Source organism: Drosophila subpulchrella, unplaced genomic scaffold (genome assembly GCF_014743375.2).
Source record: "Drosophila subpulchrella strain 33 F10 #4 breed RU33 unplaced genomic scaffold, RU_Dsub_v1.1 Primary Assembly Seq18, whole genome shotgun sequence".
In the NCBI taxonomy this organism is placed as follows: Eukaryota; Metazoa; Arthropoda; class Insecta; order Diptera; family Drosophilidae; genus Drosophila; species Drosophila subpulchrella.
The window spans coordinates 2,352,852-2,372,443 of NW_023665515.1; the positions used below are offsets into that span (position 1 = coordinate 2,352,852).

The window sequence follows — 19,592 nt, forward strand, 5'->3', positions numbered from 1 at the left end:
TTTTCATGCAAGAAAAAAATGTATTAGTAATGTATTAGTCTCGTCAATACCAACCCAAAACATGAAAGAACGCTATAGTCGAGTACCTCGACTATCAGATACCCGTTACTCAGCTAAAGGGACCAAAGGGATATGGAGATATGCTAGCAGCAAAGCGGCAGTCAGATTTACGCGTTATGGGCCTTCGAGTGGACGTGGCAAACTTTTTTTGGGTCAATTGATAGGTACTGATGAGAACAAAACATTTCAGTTAAAATTTTTATTCTAGCATCAAAACTGTAGAAAAAAAAGGAGGAACGCTATAGTCGAGTACGTCGACTATCAGATAACCGTTACTCAGCTAAAAAGACCAAAGGAAAATGGAGATATGCAAGCAGCAAAGTGAGATTGAAATGCGCCACCTACCGGCGGTAGACAGATTTAAGCGTTATGGGCGTTAAAGTGGGCGTGGCAAAGTTTTGGATCAATCGATAGGTATTGACGAGACCAATACATTTCAGTTAAAATTTTTTATCTAGCATGAAAATTGTGGGCGCCACAGGCTTGGGCGGTTTGTAGGCGTTAGAGTGGGCGTGGCATATTCGCGTAACAAACTTGCGCTGCGCTCAAGGCTATGGAATCTAAGTCTGAAATCCCATTTCTCTATCTTTGATATTTTCCGAGATATCCGCGTTCATATTTACCATTTTTTGAAGTTTGTGGGCGGCTTGTGGGCGTGGCAAACTTTTTTTTGAGTCAATCGATAGGTATTTCATAGGTATTTCACATTTCATTTAAAATTTTTATTCTAGCATCAAAACTGTAGGAGCTACAGTTTTGGGCGGTTTGTGGGCGTTAGAGTGGGCGTGGCACTCTGCTGAAACAAACTTGCGCTGCGTAAGAAGCTCAGGAATCTGCACGTCAAATCTCAATAGCCTAGCTCTTATAGTTTCCGAGATCTCAGCGTTCATCCGGACGGACAGACGAACGGACAGACGGACATGGCTAGATCGACTCGGCTAGTGATCCTGATCAAGAATATATATACTTTATGGGGTCGGAAACGCTTCCTTCTGCCTGTTACATACTTTCCGACGAATCTAGTATACCATTTTACTCTGCGAGTAATGGGTATAACAAACTAGCGCTGCGCAAGAGTCTCTAGAATCTAAATGCCTAATCCCAATATTGCAGCTTTTATAGAGATCACAGCGTTCATACGGACAAACGGACAGACTGACAGACTGACAGACGGAAATGGCTAGATCAACTCAGCTAGTGATCCTGATAAATAATATATATACACGATTTAAAAGCATTTCAAATATTTCATAACAACGCTTTAAAATATTCCATTACATTAATGACAGATACTGCGTGCAGAGCCCTCATTAATTATGATAAATGACATGTTCATTTTGCGTTAATTAAACAACAAAGGACCAAGCCACCATACGCAGATGGGGGCATAATCACACACAGACACAAAGGCGAAGGAAAATTATATATACTATAGGCGCCGCAAACCAAGACCAATATCATGTCAAAATATCAGAAGCTTGACAGCGCCATGCCGCCCACTGCCCACGAAGATGACTGCGAGGGGGGTTTCCCTCGGTATTTTAATGATGATCATCAAGCCAAGAGTCGAAACCAATACTACAATCTCAGGAACAACGACGTGGATAGCGGTGCAGTGACAGTCGAGACGAATATAGTCCGGATTTTAGAAGAGCGAACGTGGGAGGTGCCTCTGCTGGGCGACAGCGAAGACAGTGATAGCAACCAGGTGAGGGCGGGTCATTTATATACAACTGACCGACATATGCACGTTCATATATATAAGGAATTTGTGCGATTACTTTTAGCACTCCGAGCATGGGCGAATGGAATTTAATATTGAGCTGCAGTGCCACAACCGTCAGCCAGGATTCCGTGCTAGCCTCAAGAACAAAGCTGAACAGGAGGCCAAATTCAAAATTCTGCTCGCAGCCTTCCTTTGTTGCATATTCATGGTGAGAAAGAAACCGTCACCCCTTCAAATGTTCGGGAACACATTGTTGATTTAGTTATGATACATTTCATGCCCTTTTACGCAATTTTTTCAATCGCAGGTCATTGAATTCCTTGGCGGCTACGTGGCCGGTAGTCTGGCCATCATGACGGATGCCGCCCATTTAGCATCTGATTGCATTACTTTTATCATCGGCCTAGTCGCCATTTCGGTGGGAGGGCGTCCACCAGACGAGCGCATGTCTTTTGGTTACAAACGCTTTGGTAAGTTGTTAAAAACGTTTGTCACCATTCTACGGCACATCTACGTCAGTCTCCTGATCTCCTGATTGTGACAACTTCTAACGCCATTTTCCTAAATCTTTATTTTGCTTTTTGGCCTGCCAGAGGTCATCGGAGCAGTGGCCTCTATTTTGGGGATTTGGTTCCTAACCACCTTCCTTGTGGTGGTGGCCGTTCAAAGGATATACTCCCAGGACTTTGAACTGGACGTCAATATGATGATAGCCATGTCAGGCACAGGCATTGCAATAAATATCGTGTAAGTAATAAAAAATATTTTTTAATTCGATATTGCCGCGCGTGCTAGCCAAGGCGGAGCTCATGTGTAACAAATTAAATAAAACCGGTTCTTTATTTTAATACTTCGCACTTACATAGATAATGAGAATGCAATATCGTTGAAAAGAATATAACAGTTAAATAAGCATTTTTCATTCAGTCTATACTAAGTAATTAAAAAGGTTCTTAAAAGAACGGAAGGTAGATCCTGCTGCAAAAACGGCTTGACATAAAAATCTAAAAAAAACAAGGAAGAACGCTTCAGTCGAGTACGTCGACCGTCAGATACCCGTTACTCAGCTTAAGGGACCAAAGGGAGATGGAGATATGCAAGTAGCAAAGCGAGATTGTAATGCGCAGCCCACCCGCGATCTCAATATATGATTATGTGGGCGGCCGACAGATTTAAGCGTGATGGCCGTTAGAGTGGGCGTGCCAAACTTTTTTGGGTCAATCGATAGGTATTGATGAGAACAATAAAATTAAGTTAAAATGTTTGGAAATAATTCGAAGAGGCGTGCTAGGTGTACGTTAGTACAATAGGCTACCCAAACTGCCCCAAAATTCCATTTGTTTTTTTTACAAATTTTGATTTTGAGATTTCTCTGTTATAAATGTTGCCAAAGTGTTTATAATCTTAGGGCAAAGTAACTCCATAAACACTTTTTTGGAATTCAGCCTCCTTTACCAAGTACCCCAATTTGTTCCTTTTCCGCTTTGTATATTGTAACGTCTTGGCCTCCACATCTCGCTCTGTGGCATACGGAAACAGCCAAGCCGCTAAGTGTGACCGCATACAAAAAACACTTGCACTTAGACGGGTATTTCTTTGTCTAACCATTTTACAATATATATACTTTATCAGGATCACTAGTCGAGTCGATCTAGTCATGTCCGTCTGTCCGCGCATCCGTCCGTCCCTATGAACGCTGAGATCTTGGAAACTATGAAAGACAGAAAGTTGGGACTTGGCATGTAGATTCTTGAACTTCTTGGGCAGCGCAAGATTATTTCAGCAGGGTGGGACGTATGTGTGTGTGTATGTAAGTTATACAACCCGTGAAACTAGGCCGGTTATGGCTTTTATAAACAATATTTTCAAACTCTGCATTTGCCATTGGCTACGAGGTCCGATCTTGGTTCCCCAGCTAAGTTAAGCAGATCAAAACAAGGAAGAACGCTAAAGTCGAGTACCTCGACTATCAGATACCCGTTACTCAGCTAAAGAGACAAAAGGGAAATGGAGATATGCAAGCATCAAGGCGAGACTGAAATGCGCCACCTACCCCTGATCTAAATATATGGTTATGTGGGCGGTAGATAGATTTAAGCGTTAAGGGCGTTAGAGTGGGCGTGACAAACTTTTTTTTTGGGTCAATCGATAGGTTCTGACGAGACAATTACATTTCAGTTAAAATTTATTTTCTAGCATGAAAATTGTAGGCGCCACAGGTTTGGGCGGCTTGTGGGCGTTAGAGTGGGCGTGGCATATTCGCGTAAACAAACTGCGCTGCGCTCAAGGCTACGGATTCTAAGTCTGAAATCCCAATTCTCTTTTTTTGATATTTTCCGAGATATCCGCGTTCATACTTACGATTTTTTGAGGTTTGTGGGCGGCTTGTGGGCGTGGCGAACTTTTTTTTGGGTCAATCGATAGGTATTGATAAGAACAATTCATTTCAGTTAAAAAACAAATTTAATTGGCGACCAACGTCCGGCCGCGATAAAAAAAGTTAAAAAAATTGTTTAATGAAAAACAAGGAAAAACGCTATAGTCGAGTACCTCGACTTTCAGATACCCGTTACTCAGCTAAAGGGACAAAAGGGAAATTGATATAAGTAGTATGGAAACGCGGATTCTGGGACAATTAGCATATTAATGGCCCCCGACCCGCTTCCCCACCTCATTAACGCATGCGGGTTCTAGGACAATTAGCATAATCCAATCAATTAACTGATTTTAATGGACTTTGAACTCATAAAAATGTCACGATCATGTCTATAAAGAGTATAGTTAATTGCCCCCATCGCCCCCACATCCCCATGTGACAATATTGATCATGTATCCTTCCCCTCATTATGAGCAATTAATAGTCAGGTGAGAAAAGTGCACGTGTGAAAGGTCGCACACCCAAAGTATTCAAAGATGGTTATCTTAGAGGAACATGTCCGATCATGTTGGGGAATAATGTTTCCTATGATTGTAAAACTAATTTAGAAATCAAAAAACCCCAATAAAATAAATCTCACAAGTTAATGATTCTCAGATGTGGAATATTTTCAAATACACATTTTTGTTTCCGCCCCAGAACGTTTAACTGGTAAATTGTCTAAGATTCTTTCCTTTCCACAAATGGGTCATAAACATGTCATAAAAGGGATTCAAGCAAGAGCTACCCGAACATGCGCACCTGTCAATTACCTGACCGCAATAAAAGGGACACATGCACAACCCAGAAGGCGCACGCTCATTGACAAGATCATGGGTCTCACGCCAACGACCTCACGACTGACTGCTAGCTCTAGTACGCTTCTAGTAGAAGCAGGCGCACGTTTCCAACGTCATTTCTGGATTACAAAATGTTAAGTGTTTACCATAATTCTTAGTTTTGAGATCATGTCCACCTCGATTCATGAACATAGTTTTTGTGTTTAGAAGGTATTGAAAATGCTGACCAATTATCTGTTCTTTAAATTGTTCAATAAATTGGTCAATTTCCTCATGAAAATTAATTTTTTTAATTTTGTTTTCTTGTATGTCCTTACACATCTAGTCTCAACTTTAAAATGATGTATAAAAATTATTTTATTGTTTTGGAGCTACTTTTAAAAAATGTCAAAATAATGTATGCATTGTTAAGAGCACAAACCCCGCCCTTAAGGTGTGTTTCACAATAGGGAAACTGGTTTCCTTTAAACCTGTTTAATGACGGACAGCCCATTTCCTCGATATTAATGAGCTGACGACTCCCAAAAAACGTCTGTAGAAATCGTTTCTTTTCTACACCTTTGCAAATAATTTGTTTTCCGCTTAAAATTGTCCTTAGATACTTTCGAGTTTGTGAAAAACTGTTTTCTCCATCGTTCCAAAAAATGTTGTGATGTGTATTGGTTAACCAAATTGCAGTCTTTTGAGATTTTGTATTTAGCAAAGTAAAATTATATGGTGGTTCTATAAAAACTATTATTCAAGTTTGGATCCTTTTCGAATACAATTCCAATTTCCTTTAGAATAAAATTATTATCAAAGAAACCTTGAACATCAATCGAAACAGTATCTTTCAACATATTTCTAATGTTAAACAACTCGTTGTACTGGTCCGTTTAATGGGTTACATTCAACTAAACGGTCATGTATGAGGAGACAGTTAGCTTGGGTATTTTCATGACTTGGTGTCTTCATTTCTATTGAATTTCTCTCATCAATAGGACCAGTTTTCACTGATTCGTTTTGAAATGAAAGATCAACCACAATAATAGGGGCTTTCAATTTAAATTTATTTGGGGTCAAAAATGGTTGTGATTCACGATTATAGTAACTAGATTGAAATCTTGTATACATTTCATAAAGGTGAGCATACTGATTCTTACTAAAATCAACATTCAGAGCTTCAAATTTGATAAGTTATTTGTTATAAGTTCTCCATTTAGTGTAAATCCAATTATGGCAAATCTTGGTTTTTCGCGGTTATCCGACAATTTCACATTCCAGCTGTGTTGACTCCCACACCCCAACTTGGGGTTAACATATGAATACAAACTCCGGAATGCAATTGGTAGGCTTACACCACTTTTAATAATATCATACATCTACATTTTTTGCAAAATCGCTCGGAGTTACATGGGGAATTTTCCAGGTTATATTCGTCATTTCCAGCTTAAAATATTGTTCATTTCTGGGTTGTTCAAACACATCACCAAGATTCTTAGTTAGCATCAACACTAATTCATGTTTACATTTTAACAAAACTTTTTTTACAATCCTCAGCAAATCTCAACAAAATTTTATTGGTATAGAAAAGTTGAAGTGGGGTCCCGTAGAAATTTCGTCTCCACTGCTCCATCCAGAATTTAATAGATTTTGACTTTGAAGATTATCCAGAGATATATAATTTATTAAGGTAGTACTCATATTGACATGGACTTGACACGTTGGACACGTTGTATTTAGTTGTTACCTAGCAGTATTTTTATGGTTACTTTCTGTTTAGTCTTGTTTTTGGATGGTTACTTTGTGTATAGTACCTGTAAAGTACATGGTTTTGGATGATTACTTTTTGTATAGTATCTGCAAAGTACTTGGTTTTAGATGATAACTAACTGTTAAGAAGTGTTATGAGTAGTTATAGTCTCTTATTAAGAATTATCAAAGCATACAAACCAAGTTACCGTGAACTATAATTACCCCTCCGTCATTAAAGTCACATGCCCAAGACCTAAGAAGCAGGACGTCTGATAAGATCATACATCTCAAGACCATTGATAAGGGATGAAGTTACGACCATGCAACAACTCGCAAGTAGCCAACGTAACTCATTGGACAAAATACTTTCCCTTCATTCGAACTTGTAGTTTTAATTATAGTCAGAAAGAAATTTTTTAGGATCATTTAATATTATTTTATTTATTTTATTATTGAAAACAAATTAATTTAACTCATAATTAAATATATATTATATATATTTTTATATAATTAATTTTCTGACTCCTCCCTCTGTAAGAAATATATGGGTTGCTAACCTTCGTTCCAAACGCATATTTTCGCTTGGTTCCCATAGATAGATGTAAAATAATTCTCACACTTTAATGTTTTTCAGATGTTGGATTATTCTTAAACCATTCATTTGATCAGTCAGAAACAAATTTTGTAGGATCAGTTAATATTAGTTTATTTATTTTATTATTTTAAACATATTTCATTTAATTCATAATTAAATATATATTAAATATGTTTTTATATAATTAATTTTCTCACTCCTCCCTCTGTAAGAAATATATGGGTTGCTAACCTTCGTTCCAAACGCATATTTTCGCTTGGTTCCCATAGTTAGATGTAAAATAATTCTCACTTAAATATATATTATATATATTTTGATATAATTCATTTTCTGACTCCTCCCTCTGTAAGAAATATATGGGTTGCTAACCTTCGTTCCAAACGCATATTATCGCTTGGTTCCCATAGATAAATGTAAACAAATTCTCACAATTTAATGTTTCTCAGATGTTTTATTATTTTTAAACATTATAACTATCTCGAAGGCATCTTAAGCTAACCTAGGAGCGTCTTTTAATTTAATTTCTAATTCATGTATATGATAGAGGTGGTGTGACCTGGTAATATCTGTTATATGTTGCCAACTATTTTTCTAGTTCTAGTTTTCTAGTTCTATTCTATTTGTATACTATTTGTATGAGTAAGGCATCATTGTCAAAGATTTTGAATAAGTTTAATAAACTCTTTAATAACAATACTCATCTGGTTTTCGTGATTCATGATGGCGGTTGAGCTGCTTGGACTTTGATTACTAGCTGTTGTTAACTGTTATGAGCTATTAATAGATGGTTACTATCTGTATAGTAGATGTCTACTAGTTGCTTACTAGTTATTATTAGCTGGTTACTATATGTTAAGTAGATGCATACAAGTTGTTTACTAGATGTTATTAGCTGGTTACCAGCTGTTTTGTATCTGGTTGTAAGATTTGCTGAGGAAGGATGTCAAATTTGAGTTCAGAGAATTGCAGCATGTAGCATTCGAGCAATTAAAGGCAGCATTGACTAGGAAACCAGTTTTGAAGCTGTACAATCCTAAATTGACCACAGAAATACACACGGATGCATCTAAGTTTGGCTTTGGCGCAGTCCTTCTACAAAAGGATCCAGACGACAGTCAGTTGCACCCCGTCATGTACATGAGTCGGAAAACCAAACCATGTGAGGAAAAATATCACTCATACGAGCTGGAGGTGCTAGCAGTCATCGCAGCACTGACCAAATGGCGTGTATATGTCTTGGGAACGAAATTCAAAATAATCACTGATTGTAATGCGTTCGCCATGACGATGAAAAGGAAAGAAGTTCCATTACGAGTAGCTAGGTGGGCAATGTTTTTGCAAGATTACGACTACGAGATAGAGCAGGAACAAAGATGAGGCACGTGGATGAGCTTAGCAGAGTTACTTGTTTTGTATTGACAGAGAGTGTGATGCACAAATTGAAGGAAGCTCAGATGGCAGACGTGTGGACAAATGCAGTTCGTAGTTTGGTGGAAGATAAGGGACATGAGGATTACTACATTGCCAATCAGATTTTGTTCAAAGACCCAGACCGAGAGCTAATAGTAGTTCCATCCCAAATGGAGACTGAAATCATTCAAATTGCTCACAGACAAGGCCATTTTTCGGCTAAAAAAACCAAAGATCTTGTGGAGAAATCTTATTTCATTCCAAATCTTAGGGATAAAGTTTCCAGAGTAGTAGGCAGCTGTGTGGAATGCATTTTGGTAAACGCAAAATCGGGAAAACAGGAAGGTTATCTGAATCCTATCGATAAGGGAGACAAACCGTTAGTCACTTATCACATAGATCACGTGGGGCCGATGGAGATAACCAAGAAAAGGTACAATCACATCCTAGTTGTCGTAGATGCATTTTCGAAATTTGTCTGGTTGTATCCGACACGCAGTACCGGAGTCGAAGAAGTGCTTAATTGCCTGGACAGGCAGGCCGTATCCTTTGGTAATCCCTTCAGGATCGTATCAGACCGTGGTGCAGCGTTCACTTCACACTTATTTAAGGAATACTGCGACAAACAAAAGATCCAGCACTTATTAATCACTACAGGAGTACCTCGTGGCAACGGACAGGTCGAAAGAATGCATAAAATCGTTGTGCCAATGTTGTCGAAGATGAGCTTAGAGAATCCTGGAAATTGGTACAAGCATGTGGGTAGAGTGCAGCAATTGATCAACAATATCGAGCCTAGGAGCACAAAAGTAACCATTCAAGCTGTTAACAGGTGTTGACATGCGTGTGGTAGACATAGCAGGACTTAAAGAGCAGGTACAGCAGTCTTTGGTAGAAGAGTTAAACCACGAGAGAGATCAGTTACGCAAAAAAGCCAGAGAAAACATTCAAGCTCTTCAAGAGGAAAACAAGCGATCTTTTGATTTGAAAAGAAAGGGTGAAAAGCGTTACAAGGTAAACGATTTAGTTGCGATCAGGCGTACCCAGTACGGAGTGGGCCTAAAGCTAAAGGGAAAGTATCTTGGACCATACAAAATAGTTGAGATTCACAATCATGGCAGGTATGATGTAAAGAAAGTTGGAGATAGCGAAGGACCTTTGAAAACATCCACTGTGGCTGAGTTTATGAAGGAGTTCGGGACGAACACCACGTCAGGAGGGCCGAATGTAGGAAACAGGGATGGTCGCAAAATACCAGAAGAGCAAGCAATCAGAGAGACCAGGAGTGGTCGTCGTTTTTAATGATCCAGAGAGCGCGAGAGAGAAGAAAACTCTAATAAAGTCAGTCGGTGCCAAGATCTCACGCGCTACGCATGCCAATAAGCATACCCTTTGTACATCATCAAATGTAACACTACAACTTAAGTTTTTGTATTTCTGATTCCAAATAATAATATAAAATAAACATTACACATAATAATTGAAAACGTCGTTGTCCCAAGAACATTTGCATCACTGCGGAATTAATGGGGCCACATATATATATATATACACTGGTCGGCATATGTATTTTGACAAAATAAAAGTTAAGTATACTCATAACTTGAATTTACTTCTTGTAAACTATAGGCATCAATGGAAAGGTAATTTCAATGCCGTTTGAATGATACAATACATTTCTTTACCCATTCAGTACTTATTGAAAAGGACGAATTTGTGTAAATCAACTTTGAAATTTTTAAAAAAAACTTTTTTCCTCGTCTTGAAAACTTAAATTTTTTGATGCAAAAAGTTTCTTCAAACAAAAATAATAGTAACTGCAAAAAGAATTTTTCAAAAATCATTTTTCTTATATTTTTTATGAATTTTTGAAAATGCTTAAAAACAGGCATTTGAGCCATATTTTTGTCTTTTTCATACAAATTTTTTCCGACATTGTCACCTTCAAAAATTCATAAAAAATATAAGCAAAATGATATTTGAAAAATTCTTTTTGCAGTTACTATTATTTTTGTTTGAAGAAACTTTTTGCATCAAAAAATTTAAGTTTTCAAGACGAGGAAAAAAGTTTTTTTTAAAAATTTCAAAGTTGATTTACACAAATTCGTCCTTTTCAATAAGTACTGAATGGGTAAAGAAATGTATTGTATCATTCAAACGGCATTGAAATTACCTTTCCATTGATGCCTATAGTTTACAAGAAGTAAATTCAAGTTATGAGTATACTTAACTTTTATTTTGTCAAAATACTTATGCCGACCACTGTATATAAAACAGATATTACCAGGTCCCAACGCGCCTGCGTCGAGATATTTTAGCAATTCTTTGTAACATAACTATTTGTGTTGTTGGTAACAGTTATAAATGGTTCGCGAATAAAAAATACTTTCCCAATTACATTTTTTATGACCTTTTTTTATGAAAGGATAATATTCCATGAATTTTTTCCATTACCTTGACCTTTGCGCCTGCGTCGAGGTATTTTAGCAATCCTTTTCACCACCACTTTTGTTTATTGCAGGTAACCAACTTGACTCTGGGGTTTTGGTACGGTTAGCAATGGATGGTTTATGAGATTTAAATTATCAGTGAAAAATTTTTAAGTGAAAGTCACAGACATTTGGACAAAGGATACAATTCGTCATTTGGGTGTGGGTATACACATTTGTTATGGTGATAGAAAATGGGATAATCACAGTGTTTATGTTTTTTCTGTATTACGCCGGAGCGATTTTAATTACTTTCCCAATTATAGTTAGTTTGAAATTGTTTTTTGACATTCATATATTTTGTTCTTTCTAGACATTTTATTGTAGGTAATAACTATAGTTATGGGATGCAAGGCTGGCTATTGTAGTTAAGGATACATTTATTATACCTACATAAGATGAAAGAATATGAAAGAAGGAAATGTTTTATTTTTACAATATGCTAGTTAAAGTGGATGATATTATTATATGTTGTTAATATCTGTCAACATTAATCGAAATTGTCTATCAAAACAGCTTCTAAACAGCTTTTGGACAGCTTGTGAACAACTAATTTTTTAATTAGTTTTACAATCACAGGATACGTCTTTCCCCAACATAATGGGACATGTTCCTCTAAGATTTTTATATCAATCTTCAGATATTTTGGTTGTGTGGTCCTCCTCACGTACACAGCAAACACATGGATAGCCCACGGTAAGTCTGTTTGTATGCTTTGATAATTCTTAATAAGAGACTATAACAACTCATATTACTTGTTAATATTTACTTACCATCTAAAACCAAGTACTTTACAGATCCTATACAGATAGTAACCATCCAAAACCAAGTACTGTACAGGTACTATACACAAAGTAACCATCCAAAAACAAGACTTAACAGAAAGTAACCATCAAAATACTGCTAGGTAACAACTAGGTACAACGTGTCAAGTCCATGTCGCTATGACTACTACCCTAAAATATTTTATATCTCTGGATAATCTTTAAAGTCAAAATCTAATAAATTCTGGATGGAGCAGTGGACACGAAATTTCTACCCTACTTCAACTTTTCTTTACCATTAAAAAATTTGTTGGGATTTGCTGAGGATTATAGAAAAGTTTTGTTAAAATGTAAACATGAACTTGTTTTGATGCTAACTAAGAATCTTGGCGATGTGTTTGAACAAAGCAGAAATGAAAAAACTTTTAAACTGGAAATTGCGAGTATAACATGGAAAATTTCCTATGTAAGTCCAAGCGATTTTGCAAAAATAAAGATGTACGATATTATTAAAAGTGGTGTAAACCTACCAATCGGATTTCGGAGTTGGTATTCAAATGTTAACCCCAAATAGGGGTATGGGAGTCAACACAGCTGGAATGTGAAATTGTCGGCTAACCGCCGACCATGATTTGCAATAATTGGATTTACACTAAATGGAAAACTTATCACAAATAACTTATCAAACTTGAAAGTTCATTTGAATTCTGAGTCATATCCATATGATAATCTGAATGTTGATTTTAGTAAGAATCAGTATGCTCACCTGTATGAAATGTATACAAGATTTCAATCTAGTTACTATAATCGTGAGTCACAACCATTTTTGACCCCAAATGAGTTTAAATTGAAGGCCCCTATTATTGTGGTTGATCTTTCATATCAAAACGAATCAGTGAAAACTGGTCCTATTGATGTTAGAATTTCAATAGAACTGAAGCCACCAAGTCATGAAAATACCCAAGCTTACTGTCTCCTCATACATGACCGTTTAGTTGAATATAACCCATTAAACGGACTAGTATAAAGAGTTGCTTAACATTAGAAAAAGGTTGAAAGATACTGTTTCGATTGATGTTCAAGGTTTCTTTGATAATAATAATAATGTTATTCTAAAGGAAATTGAAATTGTATTCGAAAAGATCCAAACTTGAGTAATAGTTTTTTAATAGAACCACCATATGATTTTACTTTGCTAAATACAAAATCTCGAAAGACTGCAATTTGGTTAACCAATACACATCAGCGCTGAGGACCACTGCGTTCCAGGTCCGGGGGTTTCTCGCGAATCGTCCGGTAAGCCAGGATAGGCTCCTCGCGTTGGTAGATCGCCAGGAGCAAAACATGCTTAATTATGAAGCATGGATGGCGACCCACCAGAGAATAAAGGAAGAGGCGGAATGGTATACCGCCATGTACCAGGGCCTAGTTCCGGAACCCAATGTTCCCAGGTCTTGCCGTATTTCCGACCGAGGAGCGAAGACAGCAGGCGGCTGAGAGAGAGGCGGAGGAGAAGGCACATTTCGGCGATTTTCACTCTATTGAAAAATAAGTAACTTAGGAAAACAAAGAAAATAAATAAAAACAGGAAGAACGCCATAGTCGAGTACCTCGACTATCAGATACCCGTTACTCAGCTAAAGGGACCAAAGGAAAATGGAGATATGCAAGCAGCAAATGCGCCACCTACCGGCGGTAGACAGATTTAAGCGTTGTGGGCGTGGCAAAGTTTTTTTTAAATCAATCGATAGGTATTGACGAGACCAATGCATTTTCAGTCAGTTCATTTGTATCTAGCATGAAAATTATGGGCGCCACAGATTTGGGCGGTTTGTGAGCGTTAGAGTGGGCGTGGCATATTCGCGTAACAAACTTGCGCTGCGTTCAAGCCTAGGGAATCTAAATCTGAAATCCCGTTTCTCTATCTTTGATATTTTCTGAGCTATTCGCGTTCATACTTACGATTTTTTGAAGTTTGTGGGCGGTTTGTGGGCGTTAAAGTGGGCGTTAAAGTGGGCGTGGCAAATTTTTTTTAGATCAATCGGTAGGTATTGATGAGAACAATACATTTCAGTTAAAATTTTTGTTCTAGTATCAAAACTGTAGGAGCCACAGTTTTGGGCGGTTTGTGGGGGTTAGAGTGGGCGTGGCACTCTTCTGAAACAAACTTGCGCTGCGCAGGAATCTCAGGAATCTGCATGCCTAATCCCAGTATTGTAGCTCTTATAGTTTCCGAGATCTCAGCGTTCATACGGACAGACGGACAGACGGACGGACGGACAGACGGACATGGCTAGATCGACTCGGCTAGTGATCCTGATCAAGAATATATATACTTTATGGGGTCGGAAACGCTTCCTTCTGCCTGTTACATACTTTCCGACGAATCTAGTATACCCTTTTACTCTACGAGTAACGGGTATAATAAGTTAAGTGTAAACGGAGCTCTCGCGGCCAACAACTCAACATTTTAAGGGGAAAAAATATAAAATCCACCAAGCGACACAACTAAGTGACAGTGATCGTTAACAACAATTAATTGGAAATTTATAAATGAAATATGCCGTTTAAAGGTGAATTTATAATAAAGGTGGACCAAAATCGTATGCCAAAAAAATACAAGAACGCAAAACTAGTAAAAAGCCGCACAAAATAAATAAAATAAATTAAAAATACCGCAAAAAAAATTTTTAAAACCATAAACGCATTAAACTAAAAATTTTAAGCAAGCAAGAACTAACAACAACAACAAAACACAACGCGCTGAAACGAGAAAAACTGAAGAAGGAAGGAAGGGCATTCTATCGCCATTAATCCTCACTGAATTCAGGAAGGAAGATCAACCCACAACTACAAAGAAGGAAGACCCCATCGGGACAGTCTGTTGAGGAATTAATTTACAATTATAAAAAATTAAAGATTATAATTTAAGATCAGGGAATTTGAGAAAAATAATATAAGATTCAAACATTGATAAAAAGTAAGATAGATTCGCGATTTAATAAATAATATCAAGAAACCATCTGGAAGATTTGATAAAAAGCTTTGTTGAATTAAATTTAACAATGGCAACCGGAGGTTCAGCACCAAATTTTTCTGCAGGTAGTATAGCCACATTAATAAATAGATTGATAAATGTTCAATTAAATAAAGAGAGCAGGAAAATATAAGGTTAAGAAGGAAAGTTAGCCACAGATGCAAACACTGTGGAGGATTATAAAATACAAACAATCGACCCAACTATAAAATGCGATACAACACTTGAAGTGGTAAAATCTTTACCAAAATTCACCGGGGAACAAACACAATATGTAGGTTGGAGGGAAGCCGCAGAAACTGCAATGAGTCTTTATAAAATTCAAAGTAAACAATATTTGATCGCCTTAACAATTTTACGAAATAAAATTATGGGAGCTGCCCATGATGCTCTTACCAATCATGGCACGGCTTTAAACTTTCGAGCAATGTTATCTAGACTGGACTTTATATATAGCGATAAACGACTAATACATATTCTCGAGTCAGAACTAAGTATCCTTAGGCAGGGACGAATGACAGTTACTGAATACTATAATGAAGTCAATAAAAAAAGACACTACTAATAAACAAAACCATAATGACATACGGAAAGGTCAGCGTAATTACCAAGGAATCAAACAAAACAATAAGGAGCAATGATCTACGAATATTTATATCCGGGCTAAATGGATCTATCTCAGAAACTCTTTTCTCATTAAATCCAGATTTACCCAATGCTTTGGCAAAGGTCCAAGAATTTGAATCAAACAATTTCCGTGCTCAATTTGCAAACAGGCTTTATGGATTTAAAAACGAAAATAAATATCAGGGAAACAACTTACGATTTGATCAAATACGATAGAATATTAAAACTAAAAAAATGGGAAATAATTGGAGTAATAACCATACTTATAATTGGACACAAAAGGGAATGTTTTGGCAAAACAATAATAAAAATAACAATCAAAAGCAGCAAGCCGTCGAGCCAATGGATGTTGATCCATCGATTCAACTCCAGAATAAACCTAATTACAATCGGCAACCGAATATTAATTGGCAGGCAAATAATAATCGAGGAAGATATAATAATAATTATTATCAAAATAATAATCGTTCAAATTACTATCGCACAAATCAAAATAGAGAGCAAACTCAAGCTGAGAAAAGGGAACCAGGTGGAACAATAAATCAGCCAGCTAATAAAGTAACCAGATTAAATAATATCAATGAAGATCATTTTTTAGACCAGACCCCTATAGGGGAATGCCCTATTTAAATAGGATAGACCGAAAAACTAAGAAGCAGTTAAAGATTTTAATATATGCTTGTTATATAAAAAAGGGAATTTTCGAAAATAAAAATGAGTTATCAATATACAAAAAGGTATTATAAATAAATTTGAAACAAGACAATTATTTTATGGAATCGAAGGATTAGAATCTGATCTTCTAATTGGATTCAATTTATTAAGAAAAATTGGAGCTATAATAAATATAGAAACGGAGTCTTGGAATATAAAGAGAAAACAGAAAAGTTAAAATATTATGATAATGAGGAAAAAATGAAATAAGTTTAAGTGAAGAAAATAATATTCTTCCGTTAAAAGAATCTATTATAAACAAATATTTTGATGGTAAAAATAGAGAAAGATTCATTATTTGTGGAAAATAGTGATAAAAGCTTGGGAATTAAAAATCCTGAGGGCGCCGACGTAGAAATATCCGTCAATAAAAATGCAAGTATCTTGGGAATTAAAAATCCTGAGAGTGTCGACGAAGTAAATACCGTAAAAATCGAATAAATAAAAATCGTTTGAAATGTAAAAATTTCAAGCCCGTCGTTAAGTTATCCGACAAAGAACAGATAAATAATATAGGTACTGATCTGTTAGACGGACTAAAGGAAAAAATAGTAAATATGCCAATTCCATTTAGAACTGACATAAAGGCGGAAATAAATCTTATTCACGACAGGCCAATATACGGGAGACAATATTCGTACACTCTATCTGTCACCGACTTCGTGAATAGCGAAATCAGTAGAATGTTAGCAGAAGAAATTACAAGGCCTAGTCGAAGCCCTTATAATTCACCAGTTCTGGTTGTCCCAAAGAACGGAGAAAATCAAGACGGAAGCCGTATATTAAGATTCGTCATTGACTATAAAAAATTAAATGAAAGTACCATACCTGACAGGTACCCAATCAGTAATTCTATTTCATTTGGGAAAAGCAAGATATCTTCAAACAATAGATTTAGAATCAGGTTTTCATCAAACATTAATGAAAGAATCTGATGGGGAAAAAACATATTTTTCAATAAATAATGGAAAGTACGAATTTTTAAGAATCCCATTCGGACATGTCACGTACATATATGTGCATGGACGACATTATAATATTCTCAACTTCGATTGAACAGCATTATATAGACTTAAACAAAATTATAAATATATTGTTAAAAAGCTTTTTAAACGGGAAACCAGTTTTTTTGGATACATCGAATCTTATATCGTCATCAATACAGATCCAGAAAAAATTGACACCATTATTAAATATCCGCTTCCAAAAAATATTCGGTAACTAAGAAGTTTCTTAAGCCTTACGGGCTATTATAGAAAATTTGTTTTAAATTACGCCTCTATAGCCAAACAAAATATCTTGGAGGTCATAATGGCAAAATTTCAAAAAGAATGTCAACAAAAATATTAATTCAGCTAGATGACCCAGCTATTAAAGCTTTAAACGAGCTGACAGAAAACCTCATTGCTCAAGTAGAATTAGTTCAACCGGACTATAATAAAAAATTTACCCTGACTACTGACGCTTCGAACGTCGCAATTGGTGCAGTAATATCTCAAGAAGGTAAGCCAATTACTTTTATTTCAAAAACCTTGACTGAAACGGAACAAGCTTATGCAACTAATAAGAAGGAACTTTAAGCCATAGTATGGGCTCTTAAAAATCTAAGAAACTACTTATACTGAGTGATTGGAATAGAAATTCAAACCGATCATCAACCATTATCTTTCGCAACCTCTTATAAAAATCCTAATATCGAAATGAAACGCTGGTACTCCTTCAGTTTCACTCCAAAAGTCATTTATAAGCCAGGTACAACTAATGTAGTTGCAGACGCCCTATCAAGGATTCAGATCAACAACTTAACTCACAGTAAGAATCGGTCCGAGATCAAAACAAGAACTCCGTAAACCCTTAAACCAGTTTAAGCAACAATAGCTATTAGCAACGGGGAGGTATACAATACATGAGTCAGACGTATGAAAAGACGGGTTCTGGGACAATTAGCATATTAATGTCCCCCGGACCCCCTCCCCCCTCATTAACATATGCGGGTTCTAGAACAATTAGCATAAAACAATAAATTAACTGGCTTTACTGGGCTTTGAAGTCATTGCCGCCATCGCCCCCACATCCCCATGTGACAATATTGATCATGTATCCTTCTTCTCATTATGTGCAATTAATAGTCACGTGAAAAGGTGCACGTTAGATAGGTCGCATACCCATAGTATCCAAAGGTTGTTATCTCAGAGGAGATTGCCCCCGTCACCACCACTTCACCATGTGACAATATTGATCATGTATCCTTCCCCTCATTATTAAGAAATTCGCAATTAAGAAAGGTCGCACAACAATAGTATCCAAAGGTTGTTATCTTAGAGTAACATATCCGATCATGTTGGGGAATGGTGTGATCACGTACCCTTTTGCCTCATTATCAGAGGTGTTGCTGTGCACGTGAGAAATTCAAGTGAACTTTCAAGTTTTATAAATTATTTGTTTAATTATTTATTTCGCACACCCAAAGTATTCAAAGATGGTTATCTTCGAGGAACATGTCCGATCATGTTGGGGAATAATGTTTCCTATGATTGTAAAACTAATTTAGAAATCAAAAGAACCCCAATAAAATAAATCTCACAAGTTAATGATTCTCAGATGTGGAATATTTTCAAATACACATTTTTGTTTCCGCCCCAGAACGTTTAACTGGTAAATTGTCTAAGATTCTTTCCTTTCCACAAATGGGTCATAAACATGTCATAAAAGGGATTCAAGCAAGAGCTACCCGAACATGCGCACCTGTCAATTACCTGACCGCAATAAAAGGGACACATGCACAACCCAGAAGGCGCACGCTCATTGACAGGATCATGGGTCTCACGCCAACGACCTCACGACTGACTGCTAGCTCTAGTACGCTTCTAGTAGAAGCAGGCGCACGTTTCCAACGTCATTTCTGGATTACAAAATGTTAAGTGTTCACCATAATTCTTAGTTTTGAGATCATGTCCACCTCGATTCATGAACATAGTTTTTGTGTTTAGAAGGTATTGAAAATGCTGACCAATTATCTGTTCTTTAAATTGTTCAATAAATTGGTCAATTTCCTCATGAAAATAAATTTTTTTAATTTTGTTTTCTTGTAGGTCCTTACACATCTAGTCTCAACTTTAAAATGATGTATAAAAATTATTTTATTGTTTTGGAGCTACTTTTAAAAAATGTCAAAATAATGTATGCATTGCTAAGAGCACAAACCCCGCCCTTAAGGTGT

General features: G+C 36.6%; 1 protein-coding gene across 7 annotated transcripts in view; it reads left to right on the forward strand.

Annotated features, from left to right (window-relative positions):
- Window positions 1-19,592, forward strand: part of LOC119559143 (zinc transporter 2-like) — a 434,223-nt gene that overhangs the window by 142,082 nt on the left and 272,549 nt on the right. For all 7 annotated transcript variants that reach the window (XM_037872211.1, XM_037872206.1, XM_037872210.1 and 4 more), the window contains 4 exons: window positions 1,350-1,768; window positions 1,848-1,994; window positions 2,094-2,256; window positions 2,380-2,533. In XM_037872211.1, the coding sequence (XP_037728139.1) occupies window positions 1,520-1,768; window positions 1,848-1,994; window positions 2,094-2,256; window positions 2,380-2,533 (713 nt within the window). In that variant the 5' untranslated portion in view covers window positions 1,350-1,519. The remainder of the gene's footprint in view (window positions 1-1,349; window positions 1,769-1,847; window positions 1,995-2,093; window positions 2,257-2,379; window positions 2,534-19,592) is intronic.